This window comes from Nelumbo nucifera, chromosome 8 (assembly GCF_055504915.1).
Source record: "Nelumbo nucifera cultivar China Antique chromosome 8, China Antique-T2T, whole genome shotgun sequence".
NCBI classification, from domain to species: domain Eukaryota; kingdom Viridiplantae; phylum Streptophyta; class Magnoliopsida; order Proteales; family Nelumbonaceae; genus Nelumbo; species Nelumbo nucifera.
This window is the reverse complement of record NC_142656.1, coordinates 8563800-8588148: the sequence shown is the minus strand read 5'-3', so window position 1 is coordinate 8588148 and position 24349 is coordinate 8563800. Positions and strand designations below refer to the sequence as shown.

The window sequence follows — 24349 nt, the reverse complement described above, 5'->3', positions numbered from 1 at the left end:
ATTTATTGCAATTTTAAGATTTGACTAGGGCAGAATATTATGGAAGAAGTTTATTTTTGTCCAATAATATCTTACACATAAAAGCCTACTTTCTCATAGCCGAGGGAGCTGAGCCGAAGTTCACGAACCAGTGTAAGAGAGTGATGGAGCAATAGATGAAAGAGGGGTTTCTGCCTGAAATCTCCTGCTCTTCAATGTTTTTCCCGCTAAAATTCCGAATGAAATGGAAAATTAGAGCTGCGGAGAATCGCCATGGCTGAAATATCGTCTTGAGTGAAAAATCTTTGGTTGTCGATTTCAACAGCGTTGCCAAACAAACAACGTCCGTCCTTGTGGATAATCTTTTTCTGATGCTGTTATGCAGGAGAGCCTTGTTGTTGTTTTTGGTCTGGCAATCCTAAGATCGAGCGAGAAACTACTTCAAACTGTGAAGATCGCTTGTACGAGTTCGCGCGCTTAGAAGGGCTGGATGAGATCGTGGAAATCGCTACGAGCGAGGTTTCCTTCGTTGATTGATGCTGTTGTCGAATCGAAGGACAAGACAAAGCTCGGATCTTGAGAAATCTCTGGTTCGAATTCTTATTTGAAGTTTCAAATGTAGTGTTCTTGAACGCACTTTTGCGGGGGAAACAAATTTGGCTTCGTTCCCGACTTTTGCGGGGAATCGAAACATCAACCCGTTCCAATCGTCGACATCGTTTCAGAGGGAAAGTAACTAGAAACTCGAGGAATCCCTGGTGTGAAAATTCCTCCTCTTCTTTACATCTCATCTATTTTGTTTACACGAGCTTCAGATAACGGAAAAGAAAAAAAAATAATACAAGACCTAATTCTTTTCTCGACTTTCTTAGTTTGTTTTTGGAGGTTATAGAGAGAGAGCATCGCTGTGTATACTGTTTCAGGCCTGGGTGTCTGAACGTCTCCGGTGGGCATAAAACAAACTTCAATACTTCACATGTGTGTGAAATAAACGTAAACCGTCAGTTCTTTTTGATTTTTCCAGGATAAAGAGGAGTTGAGGACGTTTAAGGTGGTTTATTGCTACAATCTCGAATTATCTATTTCTTTTCTTGTTTTCCTCATACTGAGGATAGAAGGACGAAGACGTTTCGATTTGGGGAATCACAAATTCACAACTGGATTTCCTTTTTTTTCCCCTCAGCACGAGTACTTCGAGATTATTCGAGAAGAAAACTTGAATTTCGAGACGAGAACTTCGCTAATATTTCTTTCTTCAGCGTTTCCTTTGCCTTCTGGTCGATTGGACCGATTGGCCAGTATTATGCAGAGACTTGGATCTCTATCGATGTCAGTGGAGCTTAAACCACCAATCCTAGTTATCGAGTGTTGATTGTTTCAATCTCGAAAACGGTCGAAAACCGTTTCCTGTGGTCTTTTCTGGCCAGCGCTTGAAGAAGTGGTTAATATACTGGGAAGAGAACTGTGCGGCTTCTGTTGTTCGTTCTCCACTGTTTTGCGGTAATGATGGCTGTTGCGACATACTGCAATGAGTTTAAAGCTGGAATGGACAACGGAAAATATGTCCGCTATACCCCTGAGCAGGTCGAAGCGCTGGAAAGGTTCTATCACGAATGCCCCAAGCCCAGTTCCATTCGTCGGCAACAACTAATCAGAGAATGCCCGATTCTCTCCAATATTGAGCCCAAACAGATTAAAGTCTGGTTTCAGAACCGAAGGTATTAATGAATTCTGCTTCTGAATTATAAATCCGTTACCATTTAATGTGTGCTTACCGAAAATGCACGCTGTTTTTCATTCTTCAGATGTAGAGAGAAGCAGAGAAAAGAAGCTTTACGCCTTCAAGCTGTAAATAGAAAGCTGACGGCCATGAACAAACTTTTAATGGAGGAGAACGACAGGTTGCAGAAGCAGGTGTCACAGCTGGTATACGAGAATAGCTACTTTCGCCAACAGACTCAGAATGTGAGGGAGCTATTGATGTTATACTTCGTTTATTAAATATTGTTCTGCTTTTATATTTAATCTTCATTTATATTTCGTGAACGAATTAACGCCGTTGTTTTCATTTAGATTCCTTGGTTCCTGAAACATGGCTTTTTGTTTCTTTTCTTCTCTTGCAGACGACCCTTGCCACCACTGACGCAAGTTGTGAGTCGGTGGTTACCAATGGTCAACACCATCTAACGCCTCAACATCTGCCAAGGGATGCTAGTCCTGCAGGGTTAGTACAATACTGGAATGCTAATGTTAGAACCTTTTCTAGTTTCGTGTTCTGTGATGACCCTGTTTTATGGTTAATGAGGTTATGCTTGTACTTTTTATAGACTTTTGTCTATTGCGGAGGAGACTTTAACAGAGTTTCTTTCAAAGGCCACTGGAACTGCTGTGGAGTGGGTCCAAATGCCTGGGATGAAGGTTGCTCCTAGCCTCCTCTTTCTTGTCTATTTATCAATGTGCTGACACTTGTTTCTCCCGGTTGTAAACTAACCACAGTTTTTAAAGAAAAGTAGCTTCCCCATCTTTGGATGTTCATCTATTCTGATATTTTCTATTTTTTATGCCAATATCTTTAGTTTTATGGCTTAGAATGATTTGACATTTATAGGTCTCTTCAGATTGTATATATATATATATATATATTTTGGTGCTACGTTATTCTGATATAAATTCATTTAATAATATCATACCCTCCAAATTTGTCTTTGTTTGTTCAGCCTGGTCCGGATTCCGTAGGAATCGTTGCTATTTCTCATGGTTGCACTGGTGTGGCAGCACGTGTCTGTGGCTTGGTAGGACTCGAGCCTACCAGGGTGAGTTATTTCTTAACATGCTATTTTCATTTCTTTTATGCTTGTTTCACTTGTGAATGGTTTTATAGACTACGCTCATTTCAGGTTGCAGAAATCCTCAAAGATCGGCCTTCTTGGTTTCGTGATTGCCGAGCTGTGGATGTCTTAAATGTGCTGCCAACTGGAAATGGTGGAACCATTGAGCTGCTTTATATGCAGGTAGGCGCCAAGTGTTGGACTGCCCAAAAACATGCATGCCTTAGCTTCGGTTCTTGTTAATTCATGTACTTGTTTTTCACTTGTTTTAGCTATACGCGCCTACAACTTTGGCACCTCCTCGTGACTTCTGGTTGCTGCGCTACACTTCTGTTTTGGATGATAGTAGTCTTGTGGTATGCAGCTTCACAAATTGCCTCTCTTTTGGGGACAGGAAATCTACAAACCTCTTAATTGATTGTTGTTTTCTCAATCTGTTCGATGTTGGAGCCACAAATTTATATATATGCCATGCAATCATCAGGTCTGTGAAAGATCACTTAGCAATACTCAGGGTGGTCCGAGCATGCCAATAGTGCAACATTTTGTGAGGGCAGAAATGCTACCAAGTGGGTATCTCATAAGACCCTGTGAAGGGGGAGGGTCGATAATACACATTGTTGATCATATGGATTTGGAGGTACATTTCAATTTCTCCCCTGTGTTAAATGATATACTTGTTCTCTAAGATGACTACTGATATCTTTAGAATTCCATTTTCTTAATCAGGCATTTAGTGTACCTGAAGTTTTGCGTCCACTCTATGAATCATCAACCATTCTTGCTCAAAGGGCAACAATGGCGGTAAGGCCATCTTCCATTACCATCTTGGTAGAAGTTCTTTCTTGCATTTTTTATTTTTACCTTACATGTAGCATAACACCACACATGGGATATCCTTGATTTTTTTTTATTATATCTCTTCAATACAAATTTGTCTACTTTGGAAAAAAACCATCGGATATCTTATTTTTAAAAACATTGTAGTCTTTTGGTTTGTAAATATTCTCCTTTAAAGAATAAGCAGAATAAGCCAAATCCTAGGAGATAATTTCTTATCTGCACTAAATGGAATTGCCAAGAAAGATTGATTAAGAATTTTTTTTCTTCCGGGGGGGATCAAAGGACGAATATCTTATGGTTCTATTCTTTTGTGTGCTATTCCACTTAGGCTTTACGCCAGCTGAGACAGATCGCTCAAGAAGTTTCTCGGTCAACTGTCACAGGTTGGGGAAGAAGGCCTGCAGCTCTACGAGCACTCAGCCAGAGGCTTAGTAGGTAAGCATACTTTATTCCCTCTTATATCTGCTAATTGAATTGGTTATGGTTATTTTGATAATATGGAATCTGATAAAATTTGTTTTGTAGGGGTTTCAATGAAGCTCTTAATGGTTTTACAGATGAGGGATGGTCCATGATGGGAAATGATGGCTTAGATGATGTGACCATCCTTTTAAATTCATCCCCTGGCAAAATAATGGGTGCTAATCTTGCCTTTGCAAATGGATTTCCAGTTATGAACAATGCTATCCTATGTGCTAAGGCATCCATGCTTTTACAGGTCAGGAGACTAAACATGCTAAATTTACTAGATTCTCTAGGAAGAGAATGAATTCAGTCAGAGTTGTGTGTGCATGCTTGTTTTGTGCATTTTTTCATCTCTTATCCTCTTGTTAAATTTCCTATTGGTGAAAAAAGTGGAATAAAATGAAATAAACCTACAGGTTTGGTCTTTTAACAAACTATCATCATCTTCATCTAAACCTTATCCCAACTATATGGGGTGAGCCATATCAAATTATGAACTTGTTATTGGCCCTTAAATCATTTTTCATTACTCCAATGTATGCCCATTTTGGTCTGTCCCTAGCTCTTCTAGCCCCTTCAACTTGTAACATATCACCTCTTCTTACTAGTGCTCTAGATGGTTTCTTTGCATGTACCCAAACCATCTTGGTCCACTTTCCCAATTTTTATCACCTATTGGAGCTACTCTGTTGGGACCCAAATACCTTCCCCAAACCCAATACAGGGAGTGGAGCAGGCCACTACCCATCAGCAGTACTCAAGGAAGCAGAAAGGACAGGCGACAAAGCCTCAGAATTAGTTACACACAGAGAGGGTGATTCTGTCGACAGAAGATATTCCCTCCATGATATTTCCCAGAGTTTGTTATCAGTTAGTTATTCTGCCAATCAAAGGATATTCCCTCTATGATTACACCTGTAGGCCAGATATACAAGGCCATACTCTTTTAAAGAAGGGAGGAATGAATATCCCTTGTTTTCTCTTTCACTGAATCCCTCTTTTTCCTACCTTCCCTTCTCTTCTTCCTCTCTATTTTTTGTTTCAGGAGGTTAAGCCACCCTCTAAGGGGCTTCCGAGGTAAGCGGTATCTCACCAAGTTGGTATCAGAGCAAGGTTGTAGACCAGCTATGCTGCAGACAAAATCCTCTACCATGGAAGACAGAGTCGACCAACTTGAGATTGGGTTCCACCAAGTACTGAACGAACTCAGGGATCTCAAGGTGGTCATCTCTAACCTCGCCTCCCAACAACAATCCGGCGAACAGGGGCCGATGCCTCTGTTTCCGGTAGCCAAGGAACTGGGGGTTACCCTGCCGGAAAGGTTACTAAAATCAAATTTCCCAACTATTCCGGTGGAGATCCCATTCCTTGGATTTTCAGAGCAGAGAGATTCTTCGAGTATCATGAAACCCCCGCACACCAGCGCGTCGCCATCGCTTCCATTCACCTTGAAGGAGACGCTATTCTCTGGCTTCAGTGGTATCGGCAAACCCATCCTCAGGTAGCTGGGGCGGAGTTCACGGAAGCTTTGTGCATCCGTTTTGGGCCGACGATGTTCGTGGATTATGACGAACTCCTCACTTGATTAAAACAGACGGGGACAGTAGCAGACTACCAGCTCGAGTTCGAAAGAATGGCGGCCAGAGTACACGGATGGTCGGAGAAGGCCTTGGTTGGGTGTTTTGTGGGAGGTCTCAGAGAAGACATCCGCCTGGAAGTGAGAGCTCTTTGACCAACGACAGTCATGGCGGCGGTGGGCATGGCTCGCTTGCAAGAAGAGAAGATTGATAGCATGCGCAGGACCAGCAAGCCATCCTATCCGAATGTGAGGGCTCTCCAGCGGGCCGAACAGCAACCCCAGAAACTAGTTGGGGATCCTCAGAAGCCCATTTTGTCCAGGCCCACTGTGCCTTTCAAGTGCCTCTCGTGGGCTGAGATGCAGGCCTGACGCGAGAAGGGCCTCTGTTACAACTGTGATGATAAGTTTGGGCCGGGCCATAAGTGCCAGGTCCAGCGAGTATTTCTCCTTCAAACAGAGGGAGAACCGGAGGGGACAGAACCAGAGCACCTCGAAGACTGTGAGCTGATATCAGGCGCTCCAGAACCGGTTGGAGCCGAGATCTCTCTACACGCTCTCATGGGCCTCAACCCTCTTCAGTCCATGCGAGTAGAAGGAAGATTGGGTGGCCGATCTGTGATGGTTTTGATTGACAGTGGCTCTACTTTGAATTTCATCACTTGCCGTTTGGCAAAGCAACTAGGTATGACTATACACCCCACTCTTCTCTTTTCAATCCATGTGGCTAATGGGAATCAGATGTTATGTGATGGTGTATGTAAGAAGGAAAGGATCCTCGTACAGGGCCATAATTTCGTGGTAGATCTCCACCCATTGGAATTCTCGGGGGCTGATATTATTTTGGGAATCCATTGGTTACGTGGCCTAGGTCTTGCACTGTGTGATTGGGCCAGAATGACAATGGATTTTTGCCAAAATGGACAGACTACACCCATCCACCATCTATCACCCGCAAACTGATGGACAGACTTAAGTCATTAATCGATGCTTAGAAGCCTACCTTAGATATATCATAGGGGAGAAGCCTAGACAATGGGCTCACTGGCTTCCGTGGGCAGAATACTGGTACAACTCAACTTATCAGTCAGCTGTAGGGATGCCACCTTTCAAGGCCCTATATGGCAGAGAACCCCCTCCCATATTACCCTATGAATATGGGTCGTCCAAGGTGGCAGAAGTAGAGATTCGCCTACTGGAAAGAGACGAGATTCTTAGACTGCTCAAGGTCAATTTGACAAAGGCTCAGCAACGAATGAAGATCAGCTATGACTCTCACCACCACCCATTAGAGTTTCAGGTGGGTGATTTTGTTTACCTTAAGCTCCAACCTTACCGCCAGGTCTCAGTGGTAAGGCGAGCTTGGCACAAGCTAGCTCCCAGGAATTATGGGCCCTACAAGGTGCTGGAAAGAGTGGGCCTTGTTGCTTACAGATTGGACCTCCCTACTACCACGAAGCTTCATCCAGTGTTTCACATCTCTCTTCTCAAGAAGGCTGTGGGAAATCATACTCCTATCTCATCTAGCTTACCCCAATTCCCTGAAGAAGGGGACATTTACACAGAGCCCATCAAAATTGTGGATTTTTGATGGGTCCGACGAGGTGGGCAGGTTGTACCAGAAGCCAAGGTAGAATGGGCCGGGCTGCCCCCAGAAGACGCCACTTGGGAACCTTATCTAAGGCTGATTGAGAGGTTCCCAAACCTAGACCTTGAGGGCAAGGTCAATGCTAAGGAGGGAGGAATTGTTGGGACCCAAATACCTTCCCCAAACCCAACACAGGGAGTGGAGCAGGCCACTACCCATCAGCAGTACTCGAGGAAGCAGAAAGGACAGGCGATAGAGCCTCAGAATTAGTTACACACAGAGAGGGTGATTCTGTCGACAGAAGATATTCCCTCCATGATATTTCCTAGAGTTTGTTTTCAGTTAGTTATTCTGCCAATCAGAGGATATTCCCTCTATGATTACACCTGTAGGCCAGATATATAAGTCCATACTCTTTTAAAGAAGGGAGGAATGAATATCCCCTGTTTTCTCTTTCACTGAATCCCTCTTTTTCCTACTCTTTTAAAGAAGGAATAATGTTTTATTAATAAAAAATGGTATTACCCAATGTTGGTCCCTGCAATCTGGGGTCTTTGTAGAAATTTATAAAAAATGTTTCTGCATAATTTTTGTTCTAGCTTATCTTGTTTTTTGTTTTAACTAAAATCACCTAATATGTTTGTAATTGGAGTTTAGGAAGGCTATAGTATTTTGTATTCTGTTTATTATAAAAAATAGTATTTTTTATCAAATCCTATAGTGATATCTTTTTTCTTTGTTACTATCCATTTTAAGTTGAGCCAACTTAATTGTAAATAATTTTCAGTTAAAAGTACTTAGGAGGCAACTACCATGAAGATCTTGGATGTTTTTATCAAAGAAAAAGTTTTATAAGAATCAATTAATTTTGTTACAACTTTAAATATTACAGAAAGACTAAAACCTATTTGTAATGATTGCTGTGGAATTTTAACATTTAATGTGTAATTGTAATCCTTTGGAATATGTGGAAATAAAAAAGTGAGATTTTTAATTATTCATGTATCACCTAATTGAAATCTTGTTTGATTTGTTCTGCTCCCACATCATTCTTTTATTGCAGAATGTACCTCCTGCAATACTTCTCAGGTTCCTGCGAGAACACCGATCAGAGTGGGCAGACAGTAATATTGATGCTTACTCAGCTGCAGCTCTTAAAGTTGGGTCCTGTAGCATGCCAGTGTTTCGAGTTGCAAGTTTTGGAGGCCAGGTTATTCTTCCACTGGCTCACACAATTGAGCATGAAGAGGCAAGTGATTGCTATGTCAGGTCACTTAACAACTGGCAGTATTACATTTGATTTTTTTTAAATTTAAATTTGATATTGGCAATGCATTACTACTTTAACTCTATAAGGCTTTGTTCTGATTATTTTGTATCTGATGCTCTTATCCTAACTTGTAAGCAGTTCTTAGAGATCATTAAATTGGAAAGTGTTGGTCCTTGTCAGGACAACTCAGTCATGCCAAATGACGTGTTTCTATTGCAAGTAAGTATTCTTCGATCCAAGCTCCAATGGATCATTGCATTTTATTGTTCATTTATTTTGCCTTGAAAGAAATGATTTGGGAATCCTGATCCCATTATGGGGAGCACAAATGTCAACCTGGGTTAACATGGATGTGGTCTTGGACTTATGTGGACATGGTTTTGGAAATGCTTTGCCTAGATATATCACATTGTTCACATATTATGCACCTCCTCCCTCCCATAGAAAGGAAACCATAATATGATGTAAATGCTGATTTTTTGTATGTAGTGGAGATCCTTGGTGGAAAGTTTGATTAAAGAGCATGTAAATCGAAAAAGTGCATATAATACAACAATAATATTGGTTGATAGTACATCTGTGCCCTTTAACCATGAAGGTAAACAAATAATTAACAATCAAACAGTGTAGGATTTGAGCTAAATGATATTGTTTTATTTTTGTCTTTTGGGTTTTCTTTTCTTTAACAGAATATCATTTCACAGTTCTGTTCTATGTGCTTTGTCCTTGGTACCTTAGGTTAAGAGTGCACAATCCTTGTAAATTGGCCTCAAATTAATCCCCACTTTTGCATACTGCTGATGCAGCATTATAGCGGTGTGGATGAGAATGCTGTTGGCATGTGTTCCGAACTCATATTTGCCCCCATTGATGCCGCCTTTTCTGATGATGCACCTCTTCTACCTTCTGGATTCCGGATTATCCCTCTTGACTCAGGGGTGGTAAGTCTTCAAATAAAAAACCAGCAGAATAACTATATTACCCAGACATGCAAGGACATGACTGGACAAGGTGTCAGGTACAGAAGTTACAATACATTGAAGTATCCAACACTATATGTTACCCTTGTACATTTCTAGGTATCATAGTGCTGATTGACTTTCCAATGTATTGGTTTAAGCATAGATATATCAGGATGCCTCAAGTCCTTACTGATAATGCCATACAGGATTGACTTTCTCTTTCTTTTACCTTTGAGATTTCAATATCCTTACTGATAATGCCATACAGGATGCCTCAAGTCCAAATCGCACACTGGACCTTGCTTCTGCTCTTGAGGTTGGGGCTACTGGAAGTAGAGTATCTGGTGATTATTCTGGGAACAGCAACAGCACGAGATCTGTGATGACAATAGCATTTCAGTTTCCATTTGAGAGCCATTTGCATGAAAACGTTGCATCCATGGCTCGGCAATATGTTCGCAGCATTATATCATCTGTTCAGAGAGTAGCTCTGGCCCTCTCGCCATCTCATCTTAGCTCTCACTCTGGCCTTCGACCACCACCAGGAACTCCTGAAGCACACACACTTGCCTGTTGGATTTGCCGTAGCTATAGGTGTGTCACATGAGCTCACCAACATATAACATCTGTAGTCTATCCTTGAGACATGTTTCTGGCTTAGTGTGGTCTGTTAAAATATGTCAAGTACATAACTTAGTAGGGCTCTAATTCCCTTGGGCATCATGGGTAGCTGTTGTTCTAGTATGCTTTTGTAAAGCACACAAGAGAATCAGTGACAGTCAAACCTTGTGCCTTATGAAACCAAAGGGCAGCCCAGTGCACGAGGCTCCCGCCAATGCAGGGTCTGGGGAGGGACAGAGGTATGAAGCCTTACCCCTGCACATACAGAGAGGCTGTTTCCAATTGTGCCTTATGCAACTAATGTCAAGTCTTACCAGACTTGATCTGAATTATAGTAGAGCTATTTTATTTGAACCAAGCCTAAGTTCACATTTTTTGTGAATTTTCTTTGATTGAATACATTCTTTGGCAGGAACTATTTGGGTATGGAACTGCTCAAACCCAGCAATGAAGGAAGTGAATCCATTCTTAAAACATTGTGGCATCACCAGGATGCTATAATGTGCTGCACTTTGAAGGTTTACTGTTGGACTTGTTCCCACTCTTTTTCACTTTCAAGATATCTTTCTATGTTCATTATTGTTTGGAATTCTTGTGGTCATGACAGTATCTTTGATATATATATATACACACAAAGTATGAATGAGGGTGTGGAACTTTTGTTGACTAAAATGCCCATATTTGTGTATTTAGTCTATCTCTAATTATGAGGGTTGAAAATGTAATTTATTCTCTCTTATTAAATCCTATATTTAAGTTTATTTTCACTAATAAATGCTACTTGTTAGATTTATCTCCAATACTTTTAACACTACAAACCCTTGTATTTTAAAACTTCAATAAATTGCTAAAACCTCCTTTGAAGTTTTTGGTTGTTGATGAAACCTCTCCTAAAGTTTAATAATTGCAATTACCTCCTCTGAACTTTTTGATATAGCTGCGTGTAGATCCCCTATGTGAGAATCTTCTAAAAAGAAGCCTGAAAATGATAAAATGCCCATGCAGTACTTTTGATCAAAATGTTTATTTTCCAAATGTTCTGTTCATATAATCACTTGCACAAATCCTTCCAATCTCTCTCTTTAAATTTATTTATTTTCCAAATTTACTCTTCACATCAATCATTCAAAGGCCCATGCAGTACTTTTGATCAAAATGTTTATTTTCCAAATGTTCTGTTCATATAATCACTTGCACAAATCCTTCCAATCTCTCTCTTTAAATTTATTTATTTTCCAAATTTACTCTTCACATCAATCATTCAAAGGTGTAGAGAACACTGATGTGGGCCCCACGGATGTGGTCCCCACTGTGTTTGTATGACAGCACAACATGTACTCTTTGTTAGTTATGTCAGTGTTAGTTGGTAGTTATTTCAGACAGCTTGTTATTTCAGCTTATTATTAGTTTATTTGCCATGTAAAGCATTAAGGACAATTCTGCCTTTTCTACAATTAGTAAACGTATAAATATTAAGAGTGGGGCGGCAGATTCATTAATCAGTCCCTCTCTCTCTCTTCTAAAACCCTTGTGTACTTTTGCTTCTCCTTTTCTTCTTCTTTCTTCTTCTTTTCTCCATCTGAAACCTTTTTACTTTTAGATTCAAGACTGATTGTAGTCTTGATCGACTACTTGGTATCAGAGCCAATCTAGGATTTCTCATGTGTGTCTAGTCCATCCGACCACATGAGAATTGCCTAGGGCTGGAAGCTTAGAAAGAACTGTTCGTTGGTTGATTCTTGGAGGTTACCAGAAGGGTTTAGCAGCTGTCCGAAGGCTTGTAGAGGCTTGGAGAGTGTTTTGGTAATCAGGAAGAATCAGAGAAGGTTAAAAGGATCAATATTAGGGTTCATGCCAAGATTGAAGGTGGCGATCAGAGTTTTCTGGGTAAGTTTTTATTTTTTCATTGAGATCGTCATCAGTCAAAGATAGGTTGGACTTATCTAGGAGGAGCGGCTGAGCTCTCCTTTATTTTTCTCAGAGGCGATCAAAATTCTCTGCTTTTTTTTAGGGTTTGTCCTTAACCCTATGACCAGATTTGACTGTGAACCTATTTGGAAGGTGCGACTGAGCATTGTTTCTGTTCTCACAAAGATTTCCTTAACCCTACGATCAAACCCTAAATCTGTTTCAGCATTCCAGATTGTTTTCTAAGTGAGTTCTAGACTTGTTTCAGCTTCAAAGCTTGCTTTGGGGGGTGAGAACCTTTATCAAGAATTGGACTGCTTATATTCTGAACTGTCGATTGGTTTCAGATCAGATCCGAACTGAGTTCATACAAAATTCTGTTTCCCTTGTTTGTGGAAGACCTAGGTTGACTATGATCAATTGTTTAAGTGCTGTTTTCTATTACAGTAGCTCTAACATTTTTTGATTACTGATTCTTGACCAAGAATGGAGTTCAAGAATCAGGGGGAAGGTGTTTTTGGGACTAGCAATTCTAGTAATATGTCTGAGACTGCATTTCAGATTACAACTGTGAGGTTTGATGGATCCAACTACTTAGAATGGGCCCAATCGACCATGATGGCTTTTGGGGGAAGAGGAAAACTTAGCTACCTATTGGGAGATGTGAAAGAACCATCCAAGGAGGACCAAATGTATACCAAGTGGGTTCAGGAGAACTACTTGGTTATGACATGGCTGTGCAACTCTATGCAGCCACATATCAGCCGAAACTATTTGTGGGCAAAAACAGCCAAGGAGATCTAGGATGTCATGAAAGAGACCTACTCCCAACCCCTTAATGTTGCTAGAGCCTATGAATTGAAGTGTGAGGTTAATAACCTCAAGCAAGGAGAGAAACCAGTCTCTATTTACTTCTCTACTTTGAAATCTCTGTGGCATGAAATTGACCATCTGGAAACACTTGAGTGGGAAAGTTAGAAATATGCACAGACTTGTAGAAAGCAAGTTGAGACTAATAGGGTGTTGAATTCTTAGCTGGTCTAAATTCTGATTATGATATTGTGAGACAACAGATACTAACAAGGGACATTGTGACCTTATCTCAAGCCTACGCCTTGGTGCATAGTGAAGAGACTAGGAGAAAGGTTATGATGCAACATCAGCCCTTCCCACCAGCCTTGACAGCGGTTAAACCTAAGTCTGGGGGTGATACAGAAAGAGATATGAAGAAGGAAGGTAAGCGGGATCTAGTGTGTGAACATTGCAAGAAACCCAAGCATACTAAAGACACATGTTGGAAGTTGCACCCTCATCTAGTCCCAACAAAACTGAGGAACAAAAGGGGTAATGCTCATGTGGCTGTCAATACCGATTTTACATCCTCATCGGGCACAAAAGGCACGCTCTTAGACACCCTAGCTGTTGTTCGGGTTGCCCTAATACAGTTGGAAAAGGAGGTTGGGAATTCAGCTCAATCGTCTTAGTCATCATCAGCTCTTGCCACATCAGCCTTTGCTCATTCAGGTACTCGGGCCTTAGCTTACCATGCTTCAGCTCCAGGTAACACTGAACATTGTTGGGTAATAGACTCGGGTGCATCTGACCATATGACTAGCTTGCCATCACTGTTCACTACCTATCACTTATATTATGGTAGAGATGAAGTGTCCATTGCTAATGGTTCCCTTGTTCCCATTTCTGGCAAGGGAGACATCAAATTGTCTAATACCATTTCCTTATCCTCAGTCTCGCATGTCCCTAAGCTTGATACTAATTTGCTTTCAGTCACTAGTATTACAAATCATCAGAACTGTTCAGTAACTTTCTTCCCTGACCGATGTGTTTTTCAGGACTTGGAAACAAGGAAGGTGATTGAGACTGGCCGTGAGATGAATGGGATCTATCTGCTTGGAGAGAGTTCTCATTGGAAAGATCATGAAGATAAGAAGTCTTTTGTTTCTCAGTCTGTTAGTCCGGTTATGCTTTGGCATAATCGGTTAGGTCATTTATCATTTCGGTCTTTGAAGAGTCTGTTTCTTAATTTGTTTGAGTCAGTTCAGATGTCAAATTTGAGGTGTGAGAGTTGTGAGCTTGCAAAGTGATGTGACGTAATCCGGTTGCTCCCTGCTAGAGACGATTTGGCTGCCAACAACGACGAGAACTGGCGTAACCTGCAAGAGAGGAGTCAGAGATCCCGGGGTGGCTTACCCGGCGGGGATGCTCCGATGGCTAAGTTAGCATTCAATAGTAGTAGAGAGTTTGAAGATGATAACAGTGAGTTAGAGAGCTAGAGAGCAAAGATTACACACATCAAAACATACCTTCGCACCTGGGGGGTGAAGTCTTTATATATTGGAGTCCCCGTGGGTTGGTGGAGCAGTTCCTGGATCCTTGCTGTGATGGGATCTGCTTGCGTGTTAGGTGGGTAAAATGCCACAAACTAGCAAGATTGCCCTCTCCCGTCTGAACCGGGGAGTGGGTGAGCTAATATAGCCGTTGTGAGGTATGATCCCGTAAGACGTGGAACATGGTGGTGAGACCCTCGGGGTTGCCATGCAGTGGTCGGCCTGAACGGGAGGCGAGCTACCTGTACGGTACCGGGCTGCCTGGTGGCGAGCTTCTTGAGCTCGTGCTCTTTAGGTCCGATCGGATATGAATGCTGAAGTACCCTTGGACCGAGGTGGTCCTGGTGTGATCTTGCGTCGAGGTATACTCGTTTCGAGGTAGTCTTGACCGAGGTGGTTCATCTGTTCGGGTTCGATTTGTAGTGAACTTGGTTCCGTTATCCTGGTCGCGATCTGGTACTGAGACGATCTTAGTTCGGGGTATCCTTAGTTCGGGATATCAGAGTACCCGAGGTCGCTTTGTAGCGAACTGATCATGCTGAGCTATCACTTGGCCGAGTCATGTCCACGTGCTGATTTGGTCATGTTGAGTTGTCGCTTATGCCGAGTCATGTCCACGTGTCTCCCTGTTACGAGGTCGGGCCAAATTCCCCTTCATCACAAAGCATTGTAGAACATCTTATTCCTTGAGTAATAAAAGTAGTAATTCTTTTGATTTTGTGCACACCGATGTTTGGGGCCCGTATCACATCCCTTCTATGGGGGGGTACAGATATTTCTTGTTGTTTGCTAATGACCATACTCGTTTTTCTTGGGTTTACCTTATGCATTCTCGAGATGAGGTTCCTGCTTTGACCCAGACCTTTCATTAGATGATTTTAACCCAGTTTGGGGTCAAAATCAAAATCCTCAGATCTGATAATGCGAAAGAATACTTTACCAAGCCACTGGCCTCTTATCTACTTGATCATGGGATTATTCACCAGAGCACTTGTCCTTATACACCACAGCAGAATGGGGTTGCCGAGAGGAAGAATAGGCACATTTTGGAGGTGGCTAGAAGCATTATGTTTACCTCCAATGTGCCTATCCGTTTCTGGGGCGATGCTATTCTCACAGCAGTGTATCTCATTAATCGGGTTCTTTCACGGGTTCTTGACATGAAGCCTCCGTTTACCCTTCTATACCCAGATGAAGAATTATTTACTGTTCCCCTTAAAACCTTTGGTTGCACCTGCTTTGTTCAGATTCTTGGACCTCATCGTTCCAAATTTGACCCTAAGGCCTCCAAATGCATTTTTCTCGGTTATGCACACACTCAGAAGGGTTATTGCTGCTATGAACCTACTTCCGGGAGGAGATTTGTCTCGATGGATGTTATTTTCTTTGAGGAGGTCCCCTATTACCCTAGGGTTTCTCCTCAGGGGGAGAGTAGTGAGAATGGGGGGTTTTTTCCTCAGGGGGAGAGCAGTGAGAGTGGGGTTAACTCATCTCAAGTTCCTTTACCCTTTCCATTGAGTGATGAGGGCTGTAATGGGGAGGGTTGTCAGAGGTGTCAGGAGTTGAAAGTCTATCACAGGCGGTGGAGGCAGGTTGATTTCGGTCATCAGTAGTCCAGGCTAGCCCCAGTTCTTTCTGCAGATCCAGATCCAAGTCCCATTGAGATACCTTCCACTGTTGCTACTTTACTTTCTTCGGATGATCTTGACCTCCCTATTGCAGTCCGTAAAGGGAAACGGCGTTGCACCACATCCACAACTCACTGCATTTCCCAATTTCTGTTCTATGATCGCCTGTCTCCCTTTTACAGGTCCTTTCTCACTTCCATTACTGATATTCCTTTCCCAGAACAGTGCAGGAAGCCTTGTCAGTTCCTGAGTGGAAAGATGCAATGAAGGTTGAAATGGATGCCCTTCTGAGGAATAATACTTGGGAGCTAGTTGACCAACCCAAAGGAAAGAAACCGGTTGGATGTAGATGGGTATTTACCGTGAAACATAATGCTGATGGTTCCATTGAAAGGTATAAAGCCCGGTTAGTTGCAAAAGGATTTACTCAGACTTATGGTATAGACTACTTGGAGACTTTTGCCCCAGTAGCAATCGAGTTCTGTTAGCCCTTGTGGCGAGTTATTCTTGGCCTTTGTTTCAGATGGATGTTAAAAATGCCTTTCTAAATGGAGACTTACAGGAAGAAGTCTACATGCAATTACCCCCTGGATTTTATGATGAAGAGACAGGTAAGAAGGTTTGTCGGCTAAATAAAGCCTTGTATGGACTAAAGTAGTCCCCCAAAGCTTGGTTTGATAGATTCAGACAAGCCCTTGGAAAATTCGGCTATGTACAGGCCCAGTCAGACCATACATTGTTCATTAAAAGAGTGGACTCTTCTTTAACCTTGCTTGCTGTATATGTGGATGATATTGTGGTGACAGGGAATGATAATAGTGAGATTGAGTCCCTCAAACAATTCCTTCATCAAGAGTTTGAGGTGAAAGATCTGGGTGCACTACGATACTTATTGGGTATTGGGGTTGATAGATCTAAACATGGGATCTTTATTTTTCAAAGGAAGTATGTTCTAGATCTGTTAGCAGAAACTAGAAAGTTGGGTGTCAAGTCTACACCCATTGAACAGAATCACAAGATCAGAGCAGAGGGTGGAGAGCCTCTTGAAGACAAAGCTATGTTCCAACGGTTGGTTGGAAAACTCCTATATCTTTGTCTCACCCGACCAAACATCAGTTATGTAGTCAGTGTTATCAGTCAGTACATGCATTCTCCTAGAACTATTCACCTCCTTGCAGTTGAGAGATTATTAGCATACTTGAAGAGATGTCCAAGTAGAGGTATATTATTCAAGAATAATGATCACATGAAGATTGAGGTCTATACAGATGCTGATTGGGCTAGGAGTGTTGATGACAGGAGGTCTATCTCTAGATGTTGTGCCTTTGTAGGAAGTAACCTTGTCTCTTGGAGGAGTAAGAAACAAAGTGTTGTTTCTCGCTCTAGTGCTGAAGCTGAATACAGATCGATGGCTAATGGAGTGGCTGAAATCCTATGGCTGAAGTCATTACTTGAAGAGTTGGGTATTGATTATGAGAAGCCCTTGATGCTGTATTGTGATAATCAGGCTGCTATTAATATAGCTCACAATCCGGTACAACATGACAGAACTAAGCATATCGAAGTTGATCGACATTTTGTCAGAGAAAGGGTTTCATCTTAAGAAGTGTCTTCCGTATATCACCTCCAGCATGCAGCTCGCAGATCTTCTCACTAAAGCTGTTCCAAGGAAGAAGTTAGAGGCAAACCTATGCAAGTTGGGAATGACAAATATTTATTCCCAACTTGAGGGGGAGTGTAGAGAACCCTGATGTGGGCCCCACTGTGTTTGTATGACAACACAACATGTACTCTTTGTTAGTAATGTTAGTGTTAGTTGGTAGTTATTTCAGCTTATTATTAGTTTATTTGCCATGTAAAGCATTAAGGGCAATTCTGCCTTTTCTACAATTAGTAAGCATATAAATGTTAAGAATGGGGTGGCAGATTCATTAATCAGTCCCTCTCTCTCTTTTCTAAAACCCTTGTGTACTTCTGCTTCTTCTTTACTTCTTTCTTTTTCCTCTTTTCTCCATCTGAAACCTTTTTACTTTTAGATTCAAGACTGATTGTAGTCTTGATCGACTACTAAAGGCAAAGCTACAACTTTAAATTCTCTGTTTTTTTGTTATTTGTAAAATTCGCATTGCTTTTTCTGTAGAAACAACCTCAATGATAATTGCATGAGTATTCTGGGCATTTTGTGCCTCTTAGAGGATTCTAACAAAGGGGGTCTACTTGCAACTGTGTTTAGGGGAGGTGATTTCAATTTTCAAATTTCAAGGGAGGTTTCAACAATTTACCCTACTTAAAAACAAAATCATTCTTTATCCAAGTGATGACTAGCAATTCAACCATTCAAATCAAATTGGTCAACCCATGAAATCATAGTTAGATAATAAAACTCTTAAATAAAAATAAATATAGAAAATTACAAAAATGTAGAACAATTAGACACATTTATGATACTTTTATTTAATCAAATAAAAAAAAGTGTAATAAACAAGAATTATTTTTATTGATGATGAAAATGAAATACATAATCTAAAACTAACCAAAAATGAAATCATTTTCCTATTTGGCAAAGATCAATAATTCAAATTTTGGGTCAAATGCGTCAACCTTTAATGCCATAATTAAATAATAAAAATTAAATAAACTATATAAAACACAAAAATGAAAAAATATGTAAATTTTACAAAAAACATTTTGGCACATGTATAATATCATATATTTATCATATCAAACAAAAAAATAAGTGTACATAACAAAATTATTTTTGCATACATAGAAATAAAAAGTATAGAAAAAATTGAAAACATTTATAATTCTATATTTACACTACTATTAAAATTATGAATAAGATTGTGGAACTTTCTTTTGACTAAAATACTCATTTTTTTAATTTAATCCATAGTTAATTGTGATGTTTAAAATGTAATTTGAAGTACTACTTTTCACATCATTCAATTCCCTCTCTTTAATTCTTACATTTTTTTATATATGAACAAAAAAAGATATAGTATGAAGATAAAACATTACGTCATTACCAAATTAAGAGTCCAGATAAGTAGGTAGGCCTGTTAATGATACCCAAAATTTTGTAGTGCAATATGAGGTGTTTAAATAATCGGATTTGGATTTTGCAATCTACATCGGATTAATATTGAAAAACAGAAATACAAAAAAATACATGAATTTTATAGAACATTTTGGATACATTATTATTATCATCATCTAAAATTGCCATGTGCAAAGTTAAAAAAGTTCTTTTGGGCAAAATTAATAGTCCTGAAATTATATAGATCACCCAATGCAATCATTGAGTGCAAAGTTATGGTGTTCGGAAGTTTTCTTGTAATTTGTTACCCATGACCCACTGACTGTGTCAATGGTTCAACTGCATAGATCTTACCAAGCCAATGGTTTTCAAAGAAATTTCAGGTTCATGACTGGGTCATGGGTCAAATGGTCTGATTGGCTGGGCCAACGACAGGTTGAAAACACTGCTTGCAGTAACTCTGTTTTAGAAAAACCTGAATCTTTTGATTTTTGATCTCCACTTGAATTATGCTTTTCACTTAAAATTCTAGCAGACCTAGGGGCCACTGCTTGGTGTAATGGTCAAATCTTGTGCTTGCAAACATGTGAATGTAGGTTAAAGTCTGTGAGCATCCACTTTGCGCAAAAAAATGTCAAAGGTTAGGATCGTATCCAATCTACCCCTCCCAAAGACCCAGATAGCTGGGACTAACAGTGGGTAATGGTTTTTCACTTAAAATTCCAGGTTGCAGTCCTAAATTAATTTGGAAAACAGGTTTCAGTCCAAGGAAAGACCAACATTGGTTGTGCAGTCTAAATGGGAAACCATAAGAGATGGCTTTTGAAATCCTAATCACCAAGTGGTCCAACATCTGGGCTAGAATTGGACAAAAAATATAACCAATTTCTGAAAAATGACAGTGTGTTCACTGTTTCCTCAACATCTGTCTTTATGATGCCTTTTATATCTTTAGAGAGGTCAGAAGGATAACGCCTAACCAGTATCCTGTGGATTCTATTAAATGGATGAAGTATTTGTGCTGAATACATGTTAGAATGCAAATTTCTGTAAATTCTAGAGGACCATTTCTAGATAACTTTATAGATGAGAGTAAAATAATAGTATGCAAAACATTATGCTTAACCCCTTTATGTTGGGCTTACCTTGAGTACCCAGTTTATCTATTTGCATACATCATGGTATGTAACTTTTTTTCTTTTTCTACTTATTTGACCTAAATGAAGAATCAAAATACACAATGAATGCCATTTTTCATCTCGGTATAGGAAAATGAAATGATACTTTTTGGTAATTTCCCTTATATTTTCTTTCTTATATTTGGCATCTGAGCAAGTATAATCTGAATTCAGTGGTTGATGCAGGCATTACCAGTTTTCACCTTTGCAAATCAGGCAGGTTTGGACATGCTTGAGACAACTTTAGTTGCACTACAAGACATAACTCTGGAGAAGATATTTGATGACCATGGACGAAAGACTCTCAGCTTAGAGTTCCCACAGATAATGCAGCAGGTTTTGCACTGCCCTTCAAACACTTTTTTTGTAATATTTCTTTATAATCTTTATGAGAAAAAGATAAACTCTTAATGATTTATTTTCAGTTGAAGCTAAGTTAAATGATATGTCTGGCTTTCATAGCATTTGAAAGTACAAATTCATCATGCATAGTCATTGGTGGAATTTTGTTAACACTTAATATTTCTTTATAATCTTTATGAGAAAAGATAAACTCTTAATGAGTTATTTTCAGTTGAATCTAAATTAAAAGATATGTTTGGCTTTCATAGCATTTGAAAGTACAAATTCATCATGCATAGTCATCAGTGGAATTTTGTTATTAATGGAAACTCTGAAATGTCATTGTTTCTTTCAACAGTCCTTGAGGACACCTTTCTAGAGAATTTATCCATTAAAATGTCATTGAAAATAAAATGTTATTAACTTCATACTCTATGTGATCCCATGTTACACATTGTCAAATGCAACTCTGTTTCTGGCCATGAGGGGGGGGGATCATCAATAGTCTTGTCCCACCTTAATCCTTAATCAGTCATCTATCTGAAAATTCTTAATTCCTGCAGCTGTTCTGCGATACAATATTAGCTTTAATTCCATCTCTGTTATCATTTTAGACATCATGATAGGTGGTTATCATTTTAAGAAGAGCCTGGTAGGGTAACTTCTTTTGATTATCATTGCCCCCGAAGTCATTTTGTCAGTTGTCTCAAAGCTTAACCAGAGTAATACTAGTGGAAACTGGAATGTTAAAAGTAATTAGGTAGCTAGAGAAGCTGTCACGTGTTTGGATTGAAATAGATTCTTAGTCTTGAGTAGCCTATCACGGAGATGTCGCACCCAGATGGCCTTGGTCAATGATCATATGGCATTTACTGTATTAAACAATGTATGGTTGACTTTGACATTGAATATTTGGGATCTTTTACACAGAAAAAAAATCTGCTTTTTGGGGACAAGTTTATAGATTGTTTACTATTTGCCTTTCTCTTTCTACACTCTGCAGGGGTTTGCTTGCCTCCAGGGTGGTATTTGTCTCTCAAGCATGGGCAGGCCAGTCTCCTATGAGAGAGGAATTGCTTGGAAAGTGCTGAACGAAGAAGAAAATTCTCACTGCATTTGCTTTTTGTTCGTCAACTGGTCTTTTATCTGATGACTCTGATTCAATGTTCCGACCAAGCAGATCAACAGTAAGAACGAAGAGTGAAAGAACCCGAACCTTATTATTTCTTTTTCCATTTTGTTTACCTCTTGATCTTTATTTATGGAGATCCTAGAATAACCTCATTATTGAGTTTCTAATGTGAGCTTCAGTTGAATCTAGGCCCTGTTTTTGTTAACCCACTTTTTTCAGGTTGTTCCTTTGCTTTATGGGTCTTGAGTCTCTGCTTGTTCCGAGCCCTTCTCTCCCCCCTTTTGTATCCAGCACCCCGGATGGCGAGGGTCAATGTCAACTTATCTGATACTCTGATGGCCCTTTTCTGATAGCCCACAATGTCCCACAGCACATCCCCACTGTGTATTGGGAACATCTCACGATAGTACCAGAACTGATGATGTCATCATCGGGAGAATCTACATTACTCGAATTGTGATAGATTCACCCATCTGTCACCGTCTTAGCTGTACAAACCTATAAAAATTTGTGAGGTGGAAGAATCTATAAAAACTATCCATTTTAAGAATATTGGTTGTTCCCGAGCCTTCATTTGTGTTGCATGTTGACAGTGGCAATTATTTGTTCGAGACTCTGCCTGAGCAAGCTGCTGGGGACTTGGGGGGCTTTGTTCGAGACTCCGCTTAATTCCTTGCTATGCATTTATAGCTATGCAACGTAATAAATTGTGCTGGGATTGGGGCGGAAGAAATACTGGAATAACTGTGTCACCCCACAGTGTAAAGTCTACAAGCAACTTAAAAAGCAAAAACAGTAGTAAAGGGGCATATGCTGATAGGTAGATATGGTGATCAATTCTAATCCCACTAGTTGTAGTTGCGTGGGCTTGAGCTTGCTTCTATTATCTATAAATCTATAATGGTCGTTGATTTTGGCAGTAGATGACCATGCAACGTCTCAGTACAAGCAGCTAGGGCAAGCTTTGTTATGATGATTAGCGGCCAAGGGAGGTGCCTCTTACAGGCCAATGGGAGACGGCAAGTCAATTACAGCCAAGGACACTTTGCCAAGGATAGTTCAATGCGCTTAAATGTGGGAATGGTGAGGTTCAAAATTTTGATATGATATGCTCTATATCGGGCGTATCATTGTATCGTATCTTTTGGGGTCCCAAATGTCTGTAAACAGGTGTTTCAGGAACCTTTATTTTAATAAAAAGCATGCCCAAAAATCAGGTTCTGAAAAAAAAAAAAACTAAAAATAATAGTTCACACAGGTTTTAGTACCAATACGCGTTCTTTTGATCCATAGAGGCGTATTTATATTTTGAACCTTGGTGAGGATATGATACAGACATAACTACACTACAGTAAACCTCTCCCTCTGATAATGAAGTTTGAAGGCATTCAAAGAGTTTGAAAAATACATTATGGTCGAAGAATCACACTGCTACCATCGAATCGAGTGTTGCCGCATGGTGAATTAGTTTAGCCTACTGTTGGAGTCAATGTCATTTGGTAAACATGGGTCTAACTTGTTAGTGGCATCCACTGACTCTCCAGAGATGTCTACCTGAACACATTTGCCTTGAAGTTTAACCCAATGATGGTAGCTTTTATTGGTATGAGCAAATATGCACTTATTGCTTTTCACCTATGTTGGCATCTATGCTTGAGAGAAATCATTTTACAATGCTGGCCTATCAAATTTCACATGTCGTGTTAGCGTTATTCATACCATGCCATGGCTATGTTTTATGTTGGCCATAGGAAGTTAGGAACTACATTTATCTCTAGATTGGGTTACTTAAATTGCTTCAAGGAGGTCCACCCTTCTTCTACCTTAAGGTCTTCACTATACAATATTTGTTGCACCTAGCAGTTTTACCAATGATGCTACCAAACATGCACCCATTAAAAAAAATAATGAAAATGTCTTTGCATGCAAACGGTTCATGTATATTGAGCATGTCCATCAATCCACTTAATTCGACTCTATTACCATCATGCCCCAATTGCTGAAATTTGTAGGTTCCCTTTCGAAGTTAATAATGCCATTAAGAAATATTCTTGGGTCAACCATCAATATAAACCAATTATTTTGAATTATTGTCCCCGCCTCACTTGTAAGGCTTCGGAACAAAGATCCATCCTTTGTCGGGCTAAGATGTAAAATCACCATTCACGCCTCACAGAAATGAATATATGCTGTTTTTTTTTTTTTTTTTATTATCTGTGAGAGGTTGCATGCACCATACACTATGTAGTATTAACCGTAGAATCATTGTTCGCAAGTTTTCTTAAATCCTGTTGAATAGGAGCATAATAAACCCCGCTATCCACGATTATTGCTGCTGATGAAAATGCCGTTTCAGATGAGCACCATGTTGGCATTGATATCATTTGTCACAAAGTGGTAGACGGTTGTATTTTGCACTCTCTCGAAAGCTCTGATATTATTAGTAATGGTTGTAGGTTTTGGCAGCACAAGATGACACGATGTCCAAGCCCAAGTGGCCAAGACAAGTTTTATGATGATAAGGAATTAAAAATTTAGGTTGGATGATAGTAATCCCAATGATCAGTGGCATTGGATCATGACCTTATTGTCCATGTAAGGATGATACCCTTATACCTATAGATGACATGCCCAAATTACTGGG

The 24349-nt window shown here is 40.1% G+C and overlaps 1 protein-coding gene across 6 annotated transcripts; it reads left to right on the top strand.

Annotated features, from left to right (window-relative positions):
• On the top strand, positions 1 to 22255 carry LOC104592078 (homeobox-leucine zipper protein ATHB-15-like). Of its 6 annotated transcripts, XM_010251241.3 has the most exons (20): positions 3 to 737; positions 852 to 925; positions 1004 to 1697; positions 1785 to 1944; positions 2103 to 2203; positions 2307 to 2397; positions 2697 to 2792; positions 2877 to 2990; positions 3080 to 3163; positions 3292 to 3447; positions 3537 to 3611; positions 3979 to 4085; positions 4176 to 4368; positions 8343 to 8528; positions 8688 to 8768; positions 9356 to 9490; positions 9780 to 10105; positions 10545 to 10650; positions 20406 to 20567; positions 21577 to 21910. In XM_010251241.3, exons 3-20 carry the CDS (start codon positions 1483 to 1485, stop codon positions 21721 to 21723), a joined length of 2535 nt encoding a protein of 844 aa, XP_010249543.1. In that variant the 5' UTR covers positions 3 to 737; positions 852 to 925; positions 1004 to 1482; the 3' UTR covers positions 21724 to 21910. The 6 variants fall into 6 exon arrangements, with proteins under 6 accessions (XP_010249542.1, XP_010249543.1, XP_010249544.1 ...); XM_010251240.3 differs by adding an exon at positions 21925 to 22255 and having other exon boundaries at positions 1 to 1697; positions 21577 to 21760; XM_010251242.3 differs by lacking the exon at positions 852 to 925.
• The last annotated feature ends 2094 nt before the right edge of the window (positions 22256 to 24349 follow it).